Genomic DNA, 24,750 nt, shown 5'->3' on the forward strand with positions numbered 1-24,750 from the left:
TTTTGCCCAATCGATCGTTCGTCGTTCGTTTTGAACGATAAAAATTGGAAGTGTGTACGCACCTTAAGAGAGGGGATACAATCCCCTCAGACATGACTGATAAAAGGGGGGGGGTGTCAATAGACCCTGACATGGGAGATTCCATGCACACAGGCATGTGAAGGAGGGGGGGATAATACAATGCACTGGTTTATATATGATGGGGGGTTGGGGGATACAACAGACCCAAACAGGAGGGAGATACCATACACACAGACATTGGGGGAGGGCAGTACAATAAGACTTAGATTTGGGGGGATTACAACAGACCAAGACATGGAGGAAGGGGGGGTCACAATACACACAGGTATTAACTGATGACCCAAATCAGAAATATTTTAGCAGTGCATTGATCACAGCACAATGTAGTCGCTACTCTGGGTGACCCCTCTTGTCATGGTAAACACAGAGAGATCATGTGACCCATGAAGGGGGGGGATGCAAGCTGCAGACAGCTGAGAGTGCTGGGGAAGGAAATGCACAACGGACAGACGTTATACACAATCCCCGCGGTGCCGCACTGCACTCCATTTGTACCTGATTAGGTCCCGGAAGTCCAGGTAAGACAAAATCAGTAACAGAGGGTCAGACGGCAATTCACCCAGTCCGAGCTCTCCGGCCCCTGCCATCTTGGTGGCGATCCACAGAGCAAGCGCAACTCCTCCCCTTCTCACCGCCAGACCACGCCCCCAGCTGGATTTCTCTTTCATCTGCTGGATCACACCGCCCCTTAAGGTCAAACACGACCTGACGTCTAATCACGCCCATGGGAGGAGTCGGGCGCCTTGGTAACCAACACGCATTTCCTGCGTGCGCGTTCCCAAATAATTTGTCTTCATTGCGCATGAGCAGGTTCCCCGTCGCCATTTTCTTCTCTGGGCGGTCACGTGATGTGGCCAGGGAGCGCGCTTTGGCCTGGGTTCCCGCCTAAATTGAGTGCTATTTCTAGGTGAAATCTTGTGGTAACTCATTGTGTTGTATTATCAGTTATGTTTATTCCTTACACATCTTATCAGCCAAATGTAAATCTTTGTTTTTTTTGAGGTAAAGTCTTTTTCTTCAAAATTACATTTTAATACAATTTAAGTCTTCCCACAGAATTACCCCAAGCAAACTATTGCTCAAAAAAGTAGCTTCCTGCTTACTTTTTATTTTTTCTATTTTCACTGTTTTTTTTTATATATAAAAAAAAAAACTTTTTCCTCATCATTTACCATAATTACCTTTCTCTGAACTCCAGGAACATCTCCAAATCTTCTAAAGTAATTTTACGTCCTCCCCTCCCCTGTGCCAGCATCTTTAGTAATGGCAATCCTTTAATTTTCAAAGGAGAAGGGGATGTAAAAAATACTTTGGAAGAATTAGCTGTTTCTGGAGTACATGGAAGGCTAACTGTGCGATATAATGAGGAAAAAATATTTTTATATTAAAAAAAAAGGTGGGGCTAAAAATGGAGGAAGCTACTGATCTTAAGTACTGGCATCCCTTCCACTTCCAATGCACGGGGCATTTTCCCCTATCGTTGTTAGGGCACTGTTAAGGCGATTTCCAAGGCAGGACAAAGCTGCATAGGAATATGTAGTAATACACAAATATGTAGTAATATCCTCCTTATAGGAGTGAATAAACTTTTTTTTTTGGAACGGGTGTCCAATTTAAAAGATACATCAAGTGACAACCCTAAAAATATAACTAAAAGTTCCTATATAGCACTATTATCGCTATTATTATAACTCTAATCACTATTCAGTGCACAAGCCCCATAAATAAACCAAATAAAGCTTCTTTTATTTTCCCTGGCTAAGATATTTGTGTCTCACATGCTTCCCCTCTCAGACACTGCAGATTCCAGTGGGAGGGGTTTAGCAGCAGAGACAGTGTTGTCAATCTAGAAAGCAGTGGGCAGGACTGGGTGTGGTCAAGTACTGATTGACAAGCCACAGACTTACTCCAAGGCTAGTAGCCACACCCCCTGCTACATATTCCACTGTATTGAAAGCAGGCACCTCCTATATGAGAGTGACAACTCTGGCCTGAATTCAGGAGCAGTGCAGCATTGTTGTCACCCCTTCACAGGATAGGTGAATTTCAATAGTGGGATCCCCAGGTATCTTTAGGATTTTAGAGGCTATGAAAACACTACATTCTGCAGCACAGAAGATTTCTAAATAGGAAGCCATTATTCTACATGTATTTTCTATCACTATGACAGTGGTCACCAGGATATGACAAGGTCATGCTGGATATAGAGGGCTGAGGAATGCTGGTTATGGATTGGTGCTGAGAAGAATATGGAATAAAATACTAAACCCCTGATAATGGGAGAACAACCCGACCTCCAAAACGTGTTATATTTTTGTTCTTTAATATTAAACTATTAAGACTTTATATCTTATAATGTTTCATTTTCTTCACAGTCTAGGTAGAATCATGACATAAAGAAAAGACCAACGTAAGTGGGACCATGTAGGGAATTACTGGCATACAGCTATTAAAAACATAACTTTTATTTCAAAGATAAAAACTTCGTAACACTATGTACAGCTTAATAAAAATGCCAAAAAAGCATAATTGAGTCACAATCACATCATATATGGTACAATCAAAAAAATGCTATCAAAGAATTTATGACCCGACGCGTTTTGCACACACAGCCGCTTCTTCAGGGGATTGATAGCAGAAGAGCAACTAATTTAAACAAAACATATTTAAACAACACATATATTTATGTTTTGTTTAAATCAATTTCTAGATATTTGTATGTTGCTGTTCTGTTGCTGCAAGCTTTTACAATTGTGTATACTTATTTCTAAATGTTTGAAGGATGATTGTATATAAATAGTTACAAAATATTAAAAAATCAAATTTATAAAGAAAACAGAACAATAAAAGAACAATTCCATTTATGGCCACAAGGTGACAGCATTGTAACATATACAGGCAGGTCAATGACACAACACGTGGTTAATGCAGACCAACTGTTGGTAGTGATTCTATAGGAATCTATAAAAGTTTCAAGCAGTAGGGTACAATAGGCCAGTGTTTATCAACCTTTTTTGAGCCACGGCACATTTTTTACATTAAAAAAATCCTGCGGCACACCACAAATCAAAAGTGTTACAAAATTACACTTTGCAGCTAATTCTCGCCTCTAAAAATAAATGAGCTACCTACTGCCACCCACTGACATGGAATAGTATTACATTACTCTGCCAGTCACTACAGCACAGGCACTCGACAATGATAATTGGATAATTTCCCACAGTACACCTGAAGATCTCTCACGGCACACTAGTGGAACAGTGGAACAGTGGTTGAAAATCACTGCAATAGGCTACATTAACATATCAGACCAGTTTTTTATGACCTTTTAAACATGGGGGAACCCTAAAAATACTTTTCAGGTCCTAAGGAACCCCCTGATAATATTAACAAAATCCACAGCTCACAGTATATTTGCGTGGTGGTCACTAGGAAGAATGTTTCATACATTGCTGGCTATTGGGAAGAATTTCACCCTTACAGCCAAAAAGATCATTGGTGTCAGAGGCACAAATTGCTCATTCTTCAAGGAACCCCTCCGGAGGAACCCTGATAGAGAAACACTGATCTGAACAATGTGACAAGTTCACTTTTATTTTATTAACAACCTACATCATTCTTCAAGGAACCCCTCCGGAGGAACCCTGATAGAGAAACACTGATCTGAACAATGTGACAAGTTCACTTTTATTTTATTAACAACCTACAGAGGTCCTGTGGTTATCTAGATTCAGTTAGTATCTATCTTACAAAATCCACTTAATCTGTATACTTTGTATGTCAGTATTTTAATGTAAACCTAAAGCTTACACTTTTCTTTAAAGAGTAAAAAATCAGTCAACCCCCTTTTTTTTCATAGACTCAACATGACATGAGAGAAAACAAATCGCTCATAAGTGAGGAGGAATACGCTCTTGGACAGTTGTTAGTGGAGCAGATGTCCCTCTTGATGGATTTCCCCAGAGTATTTGTTTTGGTTATAACTGGTAATTTTTAGATTTCTCATTCCTTTCTGTCTCTGTGATAATAGTCCCCCAGAAAAATGTTTTCACATTCTTCCTAATACTAACAAACACCAAGCTTTTAGGCAGCCCAAAAGATCTTTAAAGTGGAACTAAAGTTTTACAAATTTACCAATTTTACAAATGCCTGATAAGGCTGGTCATTATTACAGAAGGTCACAAGCAAAGTCCCTTCTGCAATAATGTGTCTTGGCTACCTGATCACTCCAGGTTCCTGGCCACAAAGCTGATCGGCAATCCTTGCATGTGTCAAGGATGAATGAACTCCCACACACTTTTATTATTATTATTATTTTTATTAACAAACAGGGTTTATATAGCGCTAACATATTACACAGCGCTGTACAATAAATAGGGGTTGCAAATGAAAGACAGATACAGACGGTGACACAGGATGAGGACAGGACCCTGCCCCAAAGAGCTTACAATCTAGGAGGTGGGGGAAGTATCACACAATAGGATGGGGGTATGGAATGGTGGGTGAGTAGTGACAGTTTAGGAGACTGAAGAAGTTGGGTTTTGAGTGGTTTTTTAAATGAGTAGAATGTAGGAGCAAGACAAAAAGGACGAGGAAGACCATTCCAGAGAGTCAGGGCAGCTCTAGAAAAACCTTGAAGCCGTGAGCGTGAGGAGGTAACGAGTGAGAAAGTCAGTAGAAGTCATTGGCGGAGCAAAGAGAGCGGCTAGGGGGTTATTGTTCTATCAGGGCAGAAAGGTAAGTGGGACAAGAACTGTGGAGGGATTTGAAGGCAAAGCACAGGAGCCTAAATTTGTTTCTAAGGTGAAATGGAAGCCAATGAAGAGAACTACAAAGAGATGCAGCGGAAGAGGAGCTGTGGGAAGGATGGATGAGTCTGGCTGCAGCATTCATAATAGATTGTAGAGGAGAGAGTCGTGTTAGTGGAATACCAGAGAGGAGGATGTTACAGTAGTCCAGGCGAGAGACCTGGAAATGTTCCGAATATGGGGGGTGAATGAGAGGGCAGAATCAAAGGTGGCACCAAGACAACGTGCCTGAGGGAAGGGCTGAATAACAGTGTTATTAACAGCTAGTATTATGTTAGGGGGAGATTTGGAATGTGAGGTGGGGAAGATGATGAGTTCTGTTTTATCCAGGTTGAGTTTCAGAAATCTGTCAGACATCCATGACGAGATGGTCAACAGGCAGCATGAAACCTTCTCCAGGAAGGAGACACACTTGTGCAGGCGTTACGTTATCCTGGCACGGCCAATCAAGATAGCAAAGGATTGTCTTCAGGAAGAAGAAGAGAGGAAATATGACAGTGCCCTGCAATGGAACACAGTAATGTCTTTTGTGCAGATTTTATTCTGCTTTAAATCTAAAATTGTATGGGCGTGCTTTTAGTACCCTTGTTTTTTGCCAAGGCTCACTGTGTGCGCCAATGTTAATTTTTTTAGCATGCTATATTCCTATGTTTACTGCTGAGCACCAAGTCTGTTTTTTCCTGTCCATCACTAATATTTGTTTACTTTCATAAAAAAACAAAATAAAGGAATGTAATAATCAATGAATAAATTGAAAATAATTTGGATCCATCGGGGTGTGTGTGTTGGTTTGCTAAACACAATCAGCCCTGGGTATCAAATAGTCTAGGTAGACCACTGGAGACAATTACTGTGGGCTATTCAACATTCACCTGTAACTAAATCCACAGTTTCTGGTGCATGTGCCTATACTGACATATCGTAAGGCACAGTATGTGGGGTAAGCAAGTCTGTAATGGTATGGTGTGTCAGATTTCATATAAAATGTCTGTCAGTTCGAACCTTCATTCATCTCATTTATTTTTTAGAAAATCCCAAATATACAACCCCAGTGCCATTATCATATCACTGTTTAACAGATGTTTGATGTAGAAGATTTCTACCTAGAAGCAGAAATAGGGATATATTGCAAATTTTGTGATCCATGGCCTTTTTCTCTATAGGCAATAGAGCTGAGGTACACATACACAGCTTACTAATATAAAGATTATTTAGGAAATATTAATAAAACACTATTAAGCATTGCAATAAAAAAATCTGCTTTCTGCATCAAGGTTTATTTTTTAGCATATGGTGTGGAAGGAGAGATAGAGGGGCAGTGGAGGAAATACAGGTATCTCAATATAAATGGAGTGTTTCATTATACTATTTACCAAGTTCCATAGAATCTAAAGTGGCACAATGGCCTTTAACATCCAGCAACTAATAGTTTTTGGGTATCTTTTTGTCGCTGATGGCTTCTTCATGCTTGCTTTACATGGCCATATGTGTTTATTTTATTTTTTTTTTTTACAAAGGAAGAGCATTCCACTACTAGACACCTCTAATGCCCAATTATCAGGATAGGAACAATCTGTTTTCTCCAATATCTCTTGGCTAGGGGTGCCTGACAATTCTATAACAAGTTTATTAGTCATGTTCCATGGGTTAGACTTTTTTACCATGGTCTATAATGCTATATTATATTCTATAATATATATTCTATAATACTATATTCACAGATCACAGTACATTAGCATGGTAGTCAATGGGAAGAATGCCTCTTACATTGCTGACCATTGGGAATAATTTCAACCTTACAGATATCCAAAAAGATAATTGGTATCAGTTAAACTGACCTGTGAGGTCCAAATTGCTCATTGCTCAAGAAATCCCTAGTAACCTCTGGAGGAAATTCCACTGAAGCCTGGTTAAGAAATAATGGTCTAAACAATGTGACAAGTTCACTTTTTTTTAACTAACAACCTAAAGTTACAGATGTTCAAGGGAAGCAACCTAGCAACCCCTGGAGGAACCTTAGAATTCCACATAACCCTGAATAAGAAACACTGTGTTAGAGTATTTCTGTTTAAGTCATAAAAGAACATAATACAAAATGGACTTGGAATGTTTTACAAAGCAGGTATAGTTGTAAACATAGTTTCTCTGATGGATTGGCAGACTTCCCAGAATCAATAAATCCTCCCTTTAAAAATATTTTTTTGTGCTGCAAACAATCTCTGAATAATTAGAGAATAATCAAAATAACTTCAAACCAAGAGTGGAAATCAGAGATTAAATCAGCAGCCTTTGTTGACCATAGAATAAACTTTACATAAACAATTGCATCAGTTCATGTAAGCGGTCATTGCTGACTCTTTATAAAACTGCTATCTTCTCTTCTTTCTATGTCATGGACAGGAACAGGCATGAAACATATGATGTCAGCAATCCTGATCTGTCTGCTTGGATCAGCTTTTCAAGAAACAGCAAAGCTATTGTATCAGCAGCAGCAGCCTCCATATCCTATCAGTACAGGTCAGTGCACCCAAAATTATATTTCACTTTTTGTAATTTGTCATAAAGTTTAAAGGGCCCCGTCAGGACCGCTATTTCCTGACTCAGACTCTAATACCATTACACAAACGTCACAACAATGTTAAACTAAAAGAGAAAAAATGACAACAAAACAGTTCTTTTATTTTACACAATCTTTCCAATAAATTTATTTGGTTATAGTTGTGACCCTTGGCATTATAGGCCTATTCTGTAAATCACTCCTTCACAAGCAGAAGGATGTCAGTTAGATTTACATTTTATTCATTAGCCTTTTAGTAGAAATTAAAACTACAAAACAAAACTGCCACTATTGCATAGATTATCCGGCAATGGCCAATTTTTATATACAAATACAGTATATGTATCAAGTTGCTGCAGTGTGTCAATTATCTAGATATTTAAAAATCTAAATGTGGTGTTTTATTTTGTGTGGGCACTGTTTTTATTTTGTGTGGGATGTCCAGCCTTATGTCTTCTGGGGTCTCCTTTGTCAAGTAGTTTATTTTCCCAAACTGACATATATTTAAATACAAACAATAGGAAAACAATAAATTTTAAAATGGCCACAGTTCCTAAAATATATAAGTAGCCACTGTGTGATTGATCACTTCACCCAAAACCTAAATCCAACCTGCAAGAGTTGAAATATCGAAAATGCTATTTTTGGCATTCTTTGAAAGAAGCCATACTCATCCTATTTTCATCAGTTACTGGCCTTGACTCTGCATATTGGGAATTCCAGCTCCATCGCCTGTGTACTTCCAAGTCAGTGATTTACCTAATAGGCAGTGAAATAAGGATTAGAATAACAAACCCATGGCTTGTTCTCTAAGGCCCCTTTAACACCTAAGGTTGCAAATCATGTATTAAGTGTCTCCCAGGCACAAAGCAAACAGCCACTATCTGCCCGGGAGCTGCAAACATTGCAGGTTAATGCATTTGCACACATTGCTCTTGTATTTGTGGTTGCTGCGCAGTTCTTCCGTCAGAGGAGAAGAAGCACCTACATAGCCAGAAGCGACACAATGCTGTGGCAACTACATGTCTGAATTGGGCCTTAAAGTAGTGTTTTAATATTTCTAACTTGACAGATGTCCTTTTAAAATTACTTTTGTTTAGACCTTTTTTAAAAGTTTATTTTTCCTTATCCTTATCAGCAAGCAGATATTTGGTTGACCTTTTCTTTGCAAGTCTTGGTTTTGGGCCAAGGGTGAGTAGGCCTATTTAAAGTAGAAGTTTTGCCCAAATTTGAAACAAATAGGACATGGCTTTGGAGACTCCAGCAAGGATTTTAGGTCCCAAATTTAGATCTTCAGGGGTTGGGTCCAGTGATCCTGTCAGTAATTTTGGGTAAATCCAAAAGCACCAATATTAGTAGTAAAATATGATGGATGATAGCATTAGAACCATCAGATGCATCTGCTAGCCAGTGTGAATGCTCAGCCTGTAACCAATTGTTCTGTTAAAAAGTGAATGCACTGTCAGTTCTTATTGCCACAGTGTAAGCTTTCCATTGCTTGATACTTAATAATAATTAAGGTCTTTATATAAAAAAACTCCTGTGGCATTGTCCAATAGCTACATCATTCCGTTAAGTTTTGTCCATTCATAAATGTCCTGCTCACAGACGATGTCTGAGTTTATGAGGAGGTACCGGTCACCCACACAGAAGTGTTTCTGACATGCTGCACACTTGAAGCACTCCAGGTGATAAACTTTGTCCTTGACCCGCATTGTCATCTCGTAGGCTCTGATTCGCTTGTCGCAGGATGCGCAAAGCCCATCCTGACCAAAAAGTCTGCAAAAGAAACCATAAAACATATTTTATGCTGTCGAAAGTAGACCTGTCACAGGATAAATATATATATATTCAAATATGCTGACCCACTGGACCTAATTTAATAAAGCTCTCCTGGTAAAGATAGACTATAATGGGAGAACCGGCGAGATCCAGCAAACCTAGAATGGATTTAAAAAAAAACATTTGCTATTAGTTGGCAAATGTTTTTAATCCTGGGCCAGATCTATTCCTGAATTGTTGGATTACCCGGGTTCCCTATGATAGTCTGGGCCTGATTTATTAAAGCTCTCCAAGGCTGGAGAGAATACACTTTCACCAGTGAATCTAGTGTCTTTTATACATCAGTATATCTGCAGCAAGGATAGATACGATAAGACAAAATATTGTAGGAATAATGTTCCTACAACACATTTAGCTGTGGAGACCAGTATCCTAGCGTATATATATAGATAGATACATATATCTTTAAAGTCTGCGAATTTTTCAGCCTTTGCCCACATCTTAAAGCTGATGAATATAATAAATGATTGTATAAAGACCTGTATATGCTCCGTTTCACTTTACACAGGTCTGAGTACTTTCATGTAACTTTGATGTGCCAATTACCAAGCTCCATTGCTGTCACATGATAGAAGAGCATGGCACATGGCTTTCTATATCTAGAAATACAGAAATATCTAGAAATACAGAAATACTTAACAGAATAGTAGGAGAGGTATAGAAATGTACTAAAGCAATCTCAATATACCAACATAAAGTTCTTCTTTACTACCCTGAACTATAGTATCTAAAAGGCCTCAGTTACTGTTTTTAAAAACAAATGAGGTGAACAACTCCTATTAGTGTAAAGTAATACAGCGAGGCAAACCTTACAATATTCACTATTAACAGTTGTCTACATAGTTAATGAGATGTTGTCACTTTACAGATTCATACCAATGTTTGCCATGTATATTTAGGTATCCATGATCCATTGTCACCACCCCAATCTCTCAGAACTCTTAATCAGCAGACACCGTCACTTTTGCCCTGAGTAGGCAGATGACATTGTCTCTTGAAAGCTAACCTAAAGCACAGGTTTGCTTTAAACACAGTACTTTAGCAAGAAATTGTGGTAATCCTTTCTTTATACTAAGGGGGGTATCCTTTCCCTGATTTTCTAACTATCGTATCTAGATAAATAACTGCTATGGTATAGATATATGTGAACACTCTTGTATACATAATCCTGACAGATTGTTAACTTTACTGTTTTTTGAACCAAAACTTTTTTTTTTTTAAATAAAAATTGACATAAAAATTTAAAAAAAGAAATAATGACTTTACCTGAGATAGTCTCTTCGGCACAGCTTGCGCCCCAGTTTGTAGTAAAGTCTCCTGCCAACCTCTCCTAAGCGGCAGCCACAAAGGTCGCAGCTTAGGCAATCTTCGTGCCAATATTGATCTATGGCCTTTAAAAAGTAGCGATCCCCGATGTTTTGTTGGCAGCCCCCACATGTTAAAAGCGAGGGTGGAATCTGCAGGACTTCATCCACGGGCTCACTATGGAAATAAGTAAAAACATTTAACATTTTACAGTTTACAGTGCAAAAACTTGTAGAAAACAAACAAGCAGTCTGTTCGAGTTCCTGTTTGCACTCCTCAATGATATTTAGTTGTTTTAGGTTACATGCCAAGCTACATGCCCACAGGCATCAAAATGGCATTCAGCATGCATTAATGACATCTGCCGAGGGCTCTCTTGATGCCCAGGGCACAAAACTAGCCCAGTATATTGAAGCAGGCATGAGCAAATAATTCACACACAAGCCAAGTCACAAACATTTTCAGTTTGCCTAAATATATTCATAAAGTCTTCAGCAATCTGTGAAGAACCATAAGAACACAATAGTCTGGATCCTAAATTGCGTGAGCTTTAACACATAGAAATATTTGCATGGAAAAATACAGGTGCATTCAAAAAGATTTTCAATTTACAAAATGTGTAAATTGATTAGTGTGAAATGTGTAAATTAGGAACCCTTGGAATACCTTTTAGGTCTTCAGGAAACCCCTTCTATAATTACTATATCCATAGCTTACAGTATATTAGTGTGATGGTCAGTAAGAATATTTCTTACATTACTAGCAAGTAGAAAGAATGTCACCCAAGAAGATCACTGGTAACCATTAGATTGACCTGAGAAGTATAAATTGCTCATTACTCAAGGTACCCCTACCTCTGGAGGAACCCTAGGGTTCCACTGAACCCGGGTTGAGAAACACTGGTGTACAGCATACAGTTACCCATTGATCCCCCCCTCCCAAATACTATACCCATTCCACATAATATGGAGGATAGAGAGTTTCCTGAAGTATGTGATTTATCTTGAATGCTGCATATTAACTGTATTATATTCTGTTTTGCTCTATTTCCTGCAGATCAGAGATGCTTCCAGTCTTCCCGTTACCTTAAGTTACATATATAGGTCTGAATGTTTATTGAAGTTCAACCAAAAAAATCTAATTGAAAGAAAAACCTAATATAAATGTACTCCAGTTGTCCCATTTTGCAGGAAATGCAATCCTATAATATATAAGCAACGTTATACTCTCTGCATATATAACATTCAATAATATTAGTGAGATGACTATGGACTTTGTACAGCACTGCGTAATATGCATTTATATAGTCAGTACTATATAAATACTGTTCATTACTATTATTAATAATATTAATAATAATAATGATAATTTCCTATGATACATTTTAGCATCCATTTATATTTTATGCACATCTGGCTCTTTTATACGCAAGCTACTGAGTCCAAAAAATACAGTCCACTGCCCTTTCCCTATGTGTAGATTAAATCTTTTATCCTCTAGTCACAAAAAGTGTCCACATGTTTTTTTGTAGCAACTGTATAGTCTTTAAACAACTTTCAACCAACTCTACCATATGAACCATTAATGTATTCATGTAGATGATAATATCCCCACTTTATTGTTTCTTATCAAGGAAAAATATGTTCATTTATTCTTGCCTCAGAGCTTCATGTCTTTTACAAATTTAAGTACCCATTTTGTACATTTTTTACACTGCTATAACATTTTATTGGAGTGTTAGAGAGATTTTACTTTATAAATGTTTTTAATGGTAACAACTAATCTTGTACTAGCCATACACTATGCTCAATATTCCTATCAATCCTTTTCAGTCAGTAAATAGAATATATATATATATATATATATATATATATATATATATATATATATATGTGTGTATGTGTATATATATATATATATATATATATATCAAATTATATGTGTATAAATATATATGTATATATTTATATAAAAAATTCAGATTAGACAAGTGCAATACCTAATTAAATACGTTAATTCCAAAGGATCAGTTTATATGTCAATCAATACATCCATCAAAAATTGCATGGTGTATGCTTAGTATTGGGGTCTTGCTTCTGGCAGATCGTAGTTTTCTTCAGGTTGGTAAAAACTTGCATTTGCCACACCAGCTACTGGTGAACATTGAAAATACATCACAATTAAATACATTGGTTTTATGGGAGCAAATATATTTCCTTGGTTTGATTCTAGTTTTTGAAGCTATGTTAGCAACAATGAATAGTGTTATTTTAAAGAGAGCTGCAGGTGGGGCTGTACATACACGGGCTTCTATAATTCAGGGGATTTTCATTGCAATTGGAAGTCCCCTTATTTAAAAAAAGCATCATGAGAGAATTATAAAGAGATGCTGATCTTGTTTTGAGAAATTCTTGTTACCTGGCTGTCAGGGTGATCGGTCTATCTTCTGTTCTTTCTGCTGCTTTGACCAGGGATAAGTTTGCAGCAAGTAAAGTTAGAACTTTTGATTTGCATAACCTGGTCAATGACTCAAAATGAACCAAAGCCCCCAGATTATGAGGACAGGCAATTTGCATTTTTCAGAAGAAGATATCAGCAGTGGTGTCCTACATATTTCTCTCTATACATGAAAGGCCACCTTTTGGTAAATCCTGAATGGAACTAAATGGGACTGGTAGGAATACCTGTTACCTGGCATAGCCAAGGGTCGCGCTTAGTGCTGGGGGAAGTCATTTTAACACACAATACACAGCAACAACCTGCATGTCTCTCATGACCGGTTCACTTGAATGCAACTGGAGTCTTCTACTGAGGAACTACATCTGTCAGCAAGCTCTGTCGGCTACAGCATTTCCTCAAAACTACTGTCCCTTCATCAACCACTTTTAATATCAATATACAATTTACAACATTAAAAATCATTTATAAGACCATACTGCTGCTCTAAATGATGTCCCCATCATAGTTACAATACCACCAGCTCTGCAATGCACTTTATTTCTAATGTGGCATATGGACTACACAAATACAACAATTTCATGATTACATTTTATAACAAGCTACAATATTATTGTCAAAGAACACACATACAAAGGATAAAATATGTGAAATGAAACAATGTTTCATTTCAGAGCATTCATGGAACAAGGAAATCTAGCTGCATCTCTTTAAAATCCAGGTGTATTCCTAGAAACCAAGGACAGCTTGTATTTATATCAAAGTCAGTACGCTGACTGTAACATCAGCTTTTATGTATTACAATAAATTGCCCCCCTACTTTAATCGCTTGCCCATATAGTCATTGATTGTCCCTTTCCCCACTATCCCCCTCGTCGCCAAGTGCTGCAACAATAAAGAGACCCCAGTCATGCTTACTCTGCAGGGTCCAGGCTCTTCCTTTCGATGGGTGCTGACATTTGCTTGCTCCTGTGTATTGTCCCCTGTACAGTGTGTGTTGTCTTGGCTTCTGTTTCTCCTTGTTAATTTATACAGACATAGGTCCATGCAATGCTATCCTCCAATACCAGATTTGCCCCCCCACAGTCCAGCATCAGATGCCAACTGCCCACTCTCCATCACCGTGCTGCCACATCTGTATTCCCAGCAGCTGTCTGAGTCCTGTGGCCAAGAAGGAAGGTCTGAGAGAGAAGCCTGTGTCACTGTCACTTATATAGGCAATTGCTGTCTCCTTTGCAGCATTGACTCCTTTAGCTCAGCCCCTCTGCTTTCATTTCCTTTTTCCTGATCACCATTCAAATACAATAGAAGGAAATGGCATTTAAAGGCACAGCTGCTCACTTCTCGCTCTCTCTCTGGCCCTCCTGGGCACTAGGATTACAACACAGCTATACTGCAGCTGTCTAACTCATTAACCCCCTGAGTCTCTTGGGAGGTCAGCCTTGCATTGCAGACAGGGACATTGATCTGCCAGTGCCGCACAGGTTAATTCTTTTCTGATGGGGTTGGGGGTGGAGGTAAACAGGTTAATTGGAGGATTTATTTACAGTTAACAGGAGACTGCGCAATAGGCTGCTGAGAAGCTTCATTTTAATTATCTGTGCATTAAAATATTTTTGTATATCTGTGTGAAAAAACATCCTTTAAATCACACGCTAAAGATATTTTGTTTTTTAGGTTTTAGATGGGATATTTTAGGTATTTATTTTTTTATTGCTGTTAAAAAACTTTTTCCCGTCCCATGCCATGTGTCAAGTTACTGAGGCTAATAAAAATCTAAAATCCTAAAGGAGTTGCAAACCTTGCCCACACAGTTCCTAATTTCATGATTGGTTATTGTTACTATAAACCCATATGAAGGATAAAACATCTATGCACAATCTATGGATTGTATGGATTGTTTAACCTCTATCTGGCTAGGCTTTCTGTCTAAAGCAGTTAGAAATTCCACATTTGACTATACATGGAACTGTGATTACTCCTCTATCCACTTTCCTTTGCAGGGTGCCACCATCTTCCTTCATCCTAAAACGATATTTGGCCATCTTGATTGGCTGTGCCGGGATGATGTTACTCCCACACAGGCGTGCAGGAATTCATTAATTCTCTGCACGCACAAGGGAAGCCATGATTGCTGGGTTTCCCTTGCAACCAGAGCTGAGCTGCACATGCCCTGGGTGGCGACTCAACAGGTAAGAATAGGTATTGCAGAAGGGACATTACCAATCCCTTTCTGCAGTAGCAACCTGCATGAATTGCCCATGTTAAAAGTGAGACTTTAATTCCATTTTAAATGTGTGATAGTGCCATTGTCAAGAATAGGCCATCTATCAGCACCTCACGTTGGACACGCACATGGTAATCCATTTGCTCAGCTGGCTTTCTAATCTCGTATTTGGTTAAATTGAAACACAGATCAATTACTGTTACTCAATCAACAGAAATCAGATAGAAAAAGCCGTGATTGATCATGGCGTAAAAACCAATGTCTTTCAGATTTAGAAATTCTGTTTTCCTTAATTGTTTTCCGCCAAGTCTTTTCAAGCTCCAGTCTTATCTTTCACCTTGCACGGCTGTACAGGCTACTTTACTGTACTGAATTAGCTTATTCTGATTTCACTGCAAACTGCAAGCTTCTTAGAGTGTGCATTAATTGCAAATAAAGCCTGCCTTGTTTCCTGGCTGGAAAATGTCCAGTAGCATCTAGTACTTTTGCCCATGTATTACTGTCCATGGCCCTTTAACTTATTGTATTTAAAGTGGAACTAAACCTGCAATACTCACCTACTCCCATTTCATCACAGGGTGCTGCCATCTTCCTTTTTCTTCCTGGGCGCAGTTTTCACCCATCCTGATTGGTCATGCCAGGAGGACGTAACTCACCTACAAGCGCATGTTCTTCATTCCTGGCATGAGCGAGAAAGAAGTTTCCCTGGCAACCAACGCTGATCTACCCATACGTTTTGACAGTTGGGGTGCGATCAAGCAGGTGAGAACAGTTATTGCAGAAGGGACATTTATGTATTAACTACCTGCCTGATCAAAGATTTTTTAAAGTGGGACTTTAGTTCTACTTTATGTTCTTTCAATCATGAAAGCTTAGCATCGCATGCTTCCTGTTTTCAAAGAGCTATGTTCAGCACCTTGCTATCCTTTCCAAACTGCCACAATTTATCTGCATTGTTTAGAGAAGCACAAAGCCCTAGATGACATTGGGTCTAAAATAAGATATTCAATGCAAACAAAAATGTGGATAAGAAAGGAAAGGAGGAACCAGGGAAGGTAAAGTATAGCAAATCAATTTTTAGCTTAAATGGTGTTTTGTTTGAACAATTGCAACCTTTTAATTAGGGTTGTACCATGTGTATCCAGCATGACATTGAGCCCTCATTACACTGCAGTCATGGCATTTGCACATACGTATGGTTAAAATGGTCATATGTGTTGCGCACTCTGGAATTGAAGTCCAGTAATGTTCTCACCGTATTTATCATGTTTCCCAGGGATGGATCAGTACAGGGAGAGGCTCGGTGTCCCATGCCTGACTCTTACTGATAACCTGAGCTGGGTGTGGTGCTGACAACTGTCACTTTCATGGTGTCAGCACCATCAGCAATGATAATACGTGTTCTTCTGCTGCTCACAGTGTCTGGACTACAGATATCCCTTTGGAAATAACGCCTCCACTGGATGAACGCATGGAAAATAAAACTAAACGTTTAGTAATCTCTATAATCTGCTCTGGGACTACACAGCCAAAGGAAACGGATTAAAGAATATCTAAACACAAAAACAAAAACTTACATATAAATTAGAGGAGATGGCTGCATTAATTTAGGTTTTGGACTTATCTTTCCTTATTTTTACATTGTGATGTTGTCAGTAACATACAGTACTTTCTATTTTGGGGTGACAGCACTTACTTGCTGTACTGTATCTATGGAGAAGTAATGTCACCTTATAAACACAAAATGTCTAATACACAAGGAGAATCTTATCATCTAGTTTACAGAATAAAGGTGCGTACACACTTCCAATTTTTATCGTTCCAATCGAACGACGAACGATCGATTGGGCAAAAAATCGTTCGTAAAAAAGTAACCAACGACGCCGACGAACGAGGAAAGTCGCTAGAAACGAACGACCGGACCGACGGATCGGATTGGACGACGATCGTTGAACATCGTTCGTGTGTACGGTCGTTCGTTGATCGTCCATGTTCAGAGCATGCGTGATGAACGAACGTCCGTTCACTTTCCTGTCGTGCACATAGTTCCTCTATCGCTCGTAACGATCGTATCTATTGTGTGTACAATATCTACGAACGATCGTGTCGTTAACTCTATGTGTAGGATCGGTGCTATACGATCGTTCTATATATCGTGCATGATCGTTCGTCTTTCGTTTTCCAACGATAATAATTGGAAGTGTGTACGTAGCTTAAAACTGGAAAGGATTAGTAGATTGATTTTAGTAGATTGTTTGATATCAGTTTAGTGCACAAAAAAGTTTGGCAAGTTAGGCTGCAATATATATTTAATCTTTATTGGGTTTAGATATCCCAATGCCCAAGATGGTCTGCAGGAGGAAGAGAAGGAAGATGGCGGCACCCTGCAAAGGATTGGATGGAAAAATGAATCAGCTATGTTTAGTTCCACTTTAAATAGAGCTGTTCACATAAATGCTTTCTTCAAGAGCTGGGAAAGGGAACTCCAAAGGTTATTATTTATATTCTAAAAATCCTAAGGAGGCTAGGTTCAGACCCATGGCAGGAACAAGCGTTCCATCAGGTCCCAACGACTGGCACCTTGACTGTCGTGTGGGTGCCCCACACTGCTGCTTGTACATTTGACAGCACACAGCAGTGCGGGATGTTGGGATGTTGCATACACATGTAGCATCTCACTTGTGGAAGCAGTTCAGTGGCATAAAAAAGTGGTAACTGCATTTCAACTTCACCACCAGTCTGAACATAGCCTTGAAGCAGAAATAAACCCACATTACTCACCTCTCCTCATTCCCTCACAGAGTGCTGCCAACTTCTTCTTTGTTCTCTTCCTGTAGAGGATCTATGGCCATCTTGAATGAAGGATGACGTAACTCCCCTGCATTCATTTCCGTCATGCGCAGGGGAAGCCAGAATTGCCAGGTTTTTTTGCAATCTGTGCATGTGCAGCTTAGTTTTTAGCCAGATACCCAAAGCTATCAGGCAGATAGGAGGGATTTTTACAGAAAATCCCTTTCTGCAAAAATGACCTGCCTCATCATGTATTCATTATAACATATATAACTTTAGTTCTGCTTTACCAAAGATAGAATACTTTTAATTTAATATAGGATATTAATAGTAATAAGTCAAAGCATAAAAAATAAGCTATTTTGTGACTCCCTGGACATACATGCCTGTAAAAAGTTCAGTGACCGGCTTGTACAGGTCAAACTGTCCACCACTAAGGTGTGTCCGCAGCTTATATCTAGAAATCGGCCAGAGGTCTTGGCATAGTTGCATTTTATAAACAGATCAGGGTTCCCAGACCAGCTAATATTATCTGTATATGTCTATGCTTTGTGATGGGCTGAGCATTGTTTATGAAAGACAGATAAGTACTTTACCTGGTCTTGCTCTATCTTATGCAATGCAGATAATGCACAGACACCAGGCCCCTTGCTCAGACATAGCGACCCCCTGATGTAAAATGACTTATCTGCCTGCCCAGCCCAGTCACTGACTACTGTCTGTCTGCTGCTCCTCTGAAACCTCAGAGGGCAAAGGTGTCAAGGTCACTTGGCTGGACCCAACGCTACATTCTCAGGGTTCATTTACCTGTTTGGGTTTGGGAGGTCTTTTTAGGTTTCTCCTTAAAACTGGGCAATGTTTGCAAATATTTGACTCATACCATCACTTGTCTGTATCTCCTATTTAATGTACAGCACTGTATAATATGTTGGCACTATATACATCCAGTTTATTAATATTATTAATAATAATAATAATTATACCATTACAGTAAGGCTGTGTTAAAAAGGGCAGTACTGCACCACTTGAGGTAAATGTTTTTAGCCTGTACTGATCTATTTAAAAACCCTGAATATTATTGCAACAGATGGGGAAGTTGAATTTTTTTGCAATTATTTAAAGGTGGCACAGCTTCTTTTCTTTGCACAGAGGGACACAACAGGGATGCCCCCTGTCGCCATTACTATTTAATCTTGCCATCGAACCATTAGCGAGATTCTTTTGTGTCAATTTAATGTTTACAAGGCTATTGAGGTGCATAGAAACGATAAAGATTTGCTATATTTGCTGACGATATCCTGTTTTTTTTAAGGAACCGCACAGGGATTTACCCCTAGTTATAAGACACATTCAGCAATTTGGTTTGTTTTCCAGGTTTCGTAATATTTATAATAAGAGTGAACTAATGTGTTTACAACCCACTCCGCCTCCAAAGGTGCAGATTGCTCAGCAGTTGGACCTTCGGCTGGTTAAACATTCATTTACCTACTTAGGGGTGCAAACCACCCATAGTGTCCCAGAAAAATTTATAAACGCAACTACGCCCCGCTTATAGCTAAAATTGTTTCGGAACTAAACAGCTGGAGAAACTTGCCTTTGTCCCTTATGGGAAGATGCCACCTTATCAAAATGATTAGTTTCGCAAGGTTATTGTATCCATTTCAGACTTTAACATTTTTACTCCGACATACAGATGTAAAAAAACTACACTCAGTGTTCCTTTCTTTGCTGTTGCGGGGTAAAACCCCAAGAATAGGTAGATCTAAACTATCTCAACCTAAACAAAACTTGGGTATAAATTTTCCAGATGTACGAAAATACAATCTAGCCTGTTTCCTAAGGCAAGTAAAAGATTGGTGGCATGGTACCTCATTTTACACGGTATACAAATTGAAGTCCTTGTTGATACGACCCTGGTCTTTGAAGGGTCTCCTTATCGTATCCTTTACAAATATACCGCGCGAATTACGCACTTACCTATTCCTGCGAGATACTCTGCTTACTTGGCGTGAAACGAATAAACTATGTAAATGTACCATAGGAGCCACTAAGGATACCCCCTTACGCACCACGCCTAGTTTTCCTCAGGGGCAAATGTACAAAGCGTACAAGTTTTGGGAAAAACGTGGTATTGTATTGTTGCAACATCTAATGGATGAACACAATCAACTGTTACCATTTGATATTGTTCTGGTCAAGTACGCTCTTCCGTCCCTCCATTTTTTATATTACATGCAAGTAAAGTCAACTTTTTTCAGTGGGCAAGGTGCTGGGACATTTTTGTATTGCCCCCACTAGTAAATCAGATCTTGGGTGTATCCGCTTCCAAGCACTCTATTTCACATATCTATCCCATGCTTATAGATAATTCTTTGGCAACGGACACTGGATTGTCCTTTGTACATAAATGGGCTGCTTATTATATAATTCTTATTCCGAGTTCTTATTATTAATATTATTCTTAGCTCTTATTATTCCTTTATCTAAGTTCGAGCATCTCTGTTTACTAGCGGCCAAGAAAAGCATTCTTAAAAACTGGTTGGAACCTTACTCCCCGACTATTACTCAGTTTTAAAATTACCTACAGGCTTTGATGGTTATAGACAAGACAGAAGCTACTCAGCACTTGGATACCCAACCGCAAAGGTTTTTTGGCACTTGGATGGCATACTTACAACATACTGTACATTGTCCCCTAGTCAACTTCATGATAATATTGAAATATTTAGACAACTTGGTATGACCAGCAGGCGTTGGGGGTGCCACATAGGTAATGTACCCTTGTCTCTGGATATTAAATTAAATGTCCTTGAGATATTTTTACTTTTGGTATACTTTCTCTTCAATGTATATCATAACATAGTGATAGGCCATGTGAAAAAGAGATGGGGCTGGGTTTTTTGATTGAATATGGTAGGTTTACAGCTCTTTTTTGTTTTTCTGGTTACTGTTTGTTGGTTACCTGTTATATATTGTTTTCAAGATTGAAATATAACAAAAAATGGAAAATGAGGGTGTGGACAAAATGTTATAGGAAGCGAATTTTCTTGTATTTACATGTTGGTTTCTGTACATTATCTACTGATTAAGATCGGTATTTTGTAAAGCTTTTGTATATGTATATTTATTTTTTTTTATTTTATTTGTATCTTTTTTCATACCTTTTCAATAAAATTATTAAAAAACAAAAAAGGTGGTGCAGAAGGGCAGCCTTTTGCTCCACTGCTTCCATCAACTTGAATGAGAATACTTTCTTTCCACATTAGGGAGCAGTTACAAAACAGTTGGATGTCATCTAAAGGACAGCAGATGACATATGATTCTTCCAACGTGTGCCAGGAGAACCACACAGCAAACTTTTAGCAAGTGCTTCTTCAAACACTTCTAAATGCATGTCAGTGCCTCCTCACCACCACATGCACAGTGGTTGAAATTGAGCATCAGGGAGCAGTTTGCAGTCTGATGTATGTCCATCCATGGCCAAGATAGTATCCTCCTATTTATGTGTCTGACGTATGTTACAAGTAGGCAGCCAATCATCCATATTGGATGGGTAGAAAGAAAAACATACAAAACTTCTTTCCTAAGCTATAGTTACCTGGAGATATAACGTTCCTTTCCTGGGACTAGAGGCTTTTATTGGCCATTCGTAAAACCATTTGTGCAGGGAAGGGAAGTGTTTCCAAAAGCACGCACCTACTTTTGCCTACTTTTTACTTTCCTGCTACCTATCTATAGGTAGTACTTTACTGCATTGTCCCTAGTGCTTGTTCAAGTCCAGAGCACACATCTGCAGCATCAAATTCAGTAACATACATACCTGTCCTAGAACTAGCATCACTTCTAGGCTCTATTGTTGGACTCAATTCCTTGCTGTGAAAAATATCCTAAAGCCAAACATGACAGCTTTAAAAGCTGAATGCCAGGCAGATATAAAGTAATGCAACTCTAGATTTATAAATACATTGGTATGTTTATTTTTTGTAAAAGGAAAAAGTGGAGGTATGTACATTAAACTTGGTATAAGCAACTGTAGTCCCTGTACAGCTGATCTTGACATTAGCTCTGCTTCTCATTTCACTGCCCAGTTTATGGTATGAAGAGGGACAAGACCTGCAAATGCTACCTATTGCCTGCAGGTTTTTTATTGAGGACTAGAGTTGTGGAACACTTATAGACAGAAATACCAATTCTTTGTAAGTTAAATGCACCAGTTCTTCATCCATATAAATGATTGAGTGGTAGCTGACCTCTGTTGCCAGTCTGTGTTTCTAATGATTCAGGGAAACAGAAAATTATTTCTCTAATTTTATAAAACAGAATAGCATTGCTGTAACTCAATATCACATAAGAGGCTCAATAGGCAGTAACCAACATTATTCAATAGAGGATGAATTTGTGCAATTAGCCTTTTTGTGACTAGAGTTTAAATGCCCTGACCAAGCTTATAAGGTAAATTCTCTCACTGGAGAGCCAGCTTTATTTTAGGTTGGTGTTATTGGTGACTCCCTTGGAGCGGATTTATTAAAGCTCTCCAAGGCTGGAGGGGATACATTTTCATCAGTGAAGCTGGGTGATCCAGCAAACTTGGAATTACATTCTTAAAATTAATTTCCTGATTGTTATCAAATGTTTTGAATTCTGGAGCAGATTTCCAGGTTTGCTGTCCAGCCTTGGAGAGCTTTAATAAATCAGGACCATTGATTGAACAGGTTATACCCCATACTGGGGTTAGTTACTGGTGAACTAGATCAGCATGAATATGCACAATTAATAACCATTGTGCAGGTAACTTTATAGTTGCCCTATAACTTTCAGATTTTTTCAGTTTAAACTAAATGATGTGGGTGAGAGTGTAATGGGAAAATTATCAAAAACCACCAAATGTCTGCCTCTCCCAACATGACAGATAATAAGTTCTGTTGTAAAGTGTGAATCTGTATAAGCCTAATTTTAATAAAACAAAATGCCTTTTTGTAGCAAATCACTCTCTGATTAAGGCTTAGTGGTTCTTGAAAGGAACAATGTACTCCAACAGAGTCCTGTAAAGTTTAATTACATCTGTCTAAAGTAATAAGTCCTCTCTATATATTATTAGAAGAGATCTCTCCTAGAATCAATACATATTTCCTTCCTCAGCAGTTCCCTAATGAATCCAGCCTTTATTACTTCCAAGGGAGCGTTAATTCTTGATCTATCCTCCAATATAGGATTTAAAAACTGCTTACACAATATATATAATTATAATATGCTACAGAGTTTTAGGCTTTGAACACATAAGGAATTGTTCATGCTTCTAAAATATTATTAGTTGCTGTTTTTTATTCCATGAAAGCAGTGTGCAAAAAATACCCTCCAGCAGCTCTAGGCCCACAAAAGTGAAAAAGCAGCAGCGCTAAAATGGCCAAGCTCCAACTGCCTTTAAATTTTTGTATAATGTTAAAATGTGATAAAAGCAAAATTTGCAATCAGACAGAGCTTTATTGCAGAAAGGGACAAGCGATATCCTTTCTGTCATAAGCATTCTTTCCTGCCTGATCACTCCCTTGAACTGTCAAAATTGCTGATATGTACATGTACAGCTCGGCCTTGGTTGTGGGGATACTCAGCACATCGCAGCTTACTCTGTAGCTGCTGGAACTGAATGAACGTTTGTGTAGAACTTAAGTCATCCAGGCCTGGTCAATCAAGATGGCCGAAGATTGGTACGAGGAAGAGAGGAAGGAAGAAGATGGTGGTGCCTGTGACAGAACAGGGACAGATACTGAGTTTTGCTTCTCTTTAAAGTGACCTCCAATGGTCTGCTATTTTACAGGGAACATCTCAAAAATGTACCAAAACAGTACCCAAAAATCCTACCTTTGTCTTAAACTGTGGAAAATAGTAATACATTCTCCATGCCTAGGCATTATAGTTACATAGTCAAGTTGAAAAAAGCCATAAGTCCATCAAGTTCAACCACTAGGAATATAATGTATGTATAATAACAAAGAGAACGTATAATCGTTATGGAGACCACAGGCAAAATTGGGGACTATGAATTTTTTTCTCAAGTATTTTGCACTTCTCTCTTCCGAAAGGCAGATAGGGTTCAGAATATGAACAGTTGTTTAGGGAATCCAATTGTATTCACATGCAAAATGGAGGGGGAAGCATGCTACAGCACTTTTCTAACCATCCTAATAAACAGTATATTGGATAAACAATAGCAACTGAACTAAGTTTAGCTAACTTAGTCCAATTGCTATGGTTTCTTTTAAATATTGATTTGCTATGGCTGGTCTTGGCAGGCGCACCACATATCACAGCACCGCCAGGATGCTGCAGGCAAACACTAACTTGTCCTAATCCAGCCACAGCAGGGGGATTATTGGGATGTCTGTCTCTGAGTCTGTAGCATTGTTGCTTATTTTGATAAGAGTTTAAAGCTATAGGGCTTCCTGGAAAATGTACATTTACTGTTTAATACCCAACAGTTTTGTGCCAAAGTAATCAAAAATGTACATTTTGACGATAATTATTTTTTTTACCAGTTTATAATTTCTGTTAAGGGTGCATAGGAATATAATTTTTCATCTATCTTATGTTGCTATAGATATTTTAGTATTTAAAGTAAGAATTGTGATAGATTTTATTTAGTATTTTTGCTACTAAGATAACTTTCCTACTATAATAACTTTTTT

The 24,750-nt window shown here is 38.5% G+C and overlaps 2 protein-coding genes and 1 long non-coding RNA gene across 4 annotated transcripts in view; 1 reads left to right on the forward strand and 2 right to left on the reverse strand.

Moving 5' to 3' along the window:
- The window catches only part of FBXO3 (F-box protein 3), a 17,235-nt gene extending 16,509 nt beyond the window's left edge, over nucleotides 1–726 (reverse strand). Inside the window, exon 1 of the mRNA XM_072422099.1 lies at nucleotides 577–726. Within this exon, the coding sequence (XP_072278200.1) occupies nucleotides 577–668 (92 nt within the window). The 5' untranslated portion in view covers nucleotides 669–726. The remainder of the gene's footprint in view (nucleotides 1–576) is intronic.
- A 6,835-nt stretch (nucleotides 727–7,561) lies between these two features.
- LMO2 (LIM domain only 2) lies at nucleotides 7,562–14,376 on the reverse strand. The gene is made up of 3 exons (XM_072422102.1): nucleotides 13,969–14,376; nucleotides 10,555–10,770; nucleotides 7,562–9,225 (listed from the first exon to the last, which is right to left on the reverse strand). Exons 1-3 carry the CDS (start codon nucleotides 14,007–14,009, stop codon nucleotides 9,006–9,008), a joined length of 477 nt encoding a protein of 158 aa, XP_072278203.1. The 5' UTR covers nucleotides 14,010–14,376; the 3' UTR covers nucleotides 7,562–9,005.
- A 42-nt stretch (nucleotides 14,377–14,418) lies between these two features.
- Nucleotides 14,419–24,750, forward strand: part of LOC140338065 (uncharacterized) — a 34,712-nt gene continuing 24,380 nt past the window's right edge. For both annotated transcript variants that reach the window (XR_011922176.1, XR_011922177.1), the window contains exons 1-3: nucleotides 14,419–14,534; nucleotides 15,054–15,242; nucleotides 15,855–16,039. This is a non-coding gene — a long non-coding RNA (uncharacterized lncRNA). The remainder of the gene's footprint in view (nucleotides 14,535–15,053; nucleotides 15,243–15,854; nucleotides 16,040–24,750) is intronic.

Source organism: Pyxicephalus adspersus, chromosome 9, assembly GCF_032062135.1.
Source record: "Pyxicephalus adspersus chromosome 9, UCB_Pads_2.0, whole genome shotgun sequence".
Classification (NCBI taxonomy): Eukaryota; Metazoa; Chordata; class Amphibia; order Anura; family Pyxicephalidae; genus Pyxicephalus; species Pyxicephalus adspersus.

Bases quoted from the DNA above. Each gene is read 5' to 3' on its own strand.
- LMO2 (XM_072422102.1), bottom strand. From the start codon at position 14,009: ATGTCAGCACCCATCGAAAGGAAGAGCCTGGACCCTGCAGA. The intron at 10,771-13,968 runs GTAAGCATGACT...TTATTTCCATAG, and splicing joins AAGAGCCTGGACCCTGCAGA to TGAGCCCGTGGATGAAGTCC. The intron at 9,226-10,554 runs GTAAAGTCATTA...TTTCTTTTGCAG, and splicing joins TGCCGAAGAGACTATCTCAG to ACTTTTTGGTCAGGATGGGC.